The 752-nt window shown below is 48.7% G+C and overlaps 1 protein-coding gene across 1 annotated transcript in view; it reads left to right on the top strand.

Annotated features, from left to right (window-relative positions):
• Positions 1 to 321: 321 nt before the first annotated feature.
• LOC109884939 (collagen alpha-1(XIV) chain-like) overlaps positions 322 to 752 on the top strand; it is a 58,803-nt gene continuing 58,372 nt past the window's right edge. The window contains exon 1 of the mRNA XM_031817405.1: positions 322 to 564. Within this exon, the coding sequence (XP_031673265.1) occupies positions 435 to 564 (130 nt within the window). The 5' untranslated portion in view covers positions 322 to 434. The remainder of the gene's footprint in view (positions 565 to 752) is intronic.

Raw genomic sequence — 752 nt, 5'->3', positions numbered from 1 at the left:
TCCTCACCAAATCTGGAGGTTCTGTCTGAAAACCTGACAGAGGCTCTACTAAAGTAGATGCCATTGAATGCTGTCTGGCTGGCCTGGCATCGTGACTTTCTGTTCTGTGAGGGGAGAGGAGGAGTGGTCGTTGAAAGAGCAGAGAGCCTTCAGGTTTTTAATCTCTTCACTGTAAGGTTTGGGTCTCTGCCCTCTAGAGTGAATGAGGGGTTTAATGGATCTCTTCACTGTAAGGTTTGGGTCTCTGCCCTATAGAGTGAATGAGGGTTTTAATGGATCTCTTCACTGTAAGGTTGGGGTCTCTGCCCTCTAGAGTGAATGAGGGTTTTAATGGATCTCTTCACTGTAAGGTTTGGGTCTCTGCCCTATAGAGTGAATGAGGGTTTTAATGGATCTCTTCACTGTAAGGTTTGGGTCTCTGCCCTCTAGAGTGAATGAGGGTTTTCATGTATTTCTCTACTCTCTGTGCCTCAGCTGAAGACCTGGAGGGAGAGGGGGAGAGCACATTGCCTCTGAGACTTGATGACACCGGAGGGACTGAGGAGATCAACGAGATATCTGGAGGTAAGACTGACTGGCTGGCTGGCTGTTTAGCTAGATGGCTGGTGGTCTGGCTGGTTGCCTGTTGTTGCTGGCTGTCACTAGACTGTTAATGTTCCCCTGCAAGACAGTGGGTAAATTACTAAATATAATGCAGTCTCTCTCTCTCCTCTCTCTGCCCCCCCCTCTCCTCTCTCTCTCTCTCTCTCTCT

This window comes from Oncorhynchus kisutch, unplaced genomic scaffold (assembly GCF_002021735.2).
Source record: "Oncorhynchus kisutch isolate 150728-3 unplaced genomic scaffold, Okis_V2 scaffold1016, whole genome shotgun sequence".
NCBI lineage: Eukaryota > Metazoa > Chordata > Actinopteri > Salmoniformes > Salmonidae > Oncorhynchus > Oncorhynchus kisutch.
The sequence above is the reverse complement of the archived record's forward strand: the minus strand, read 5'-3'. Positions and strand labels throughout refer to the sequence as shown.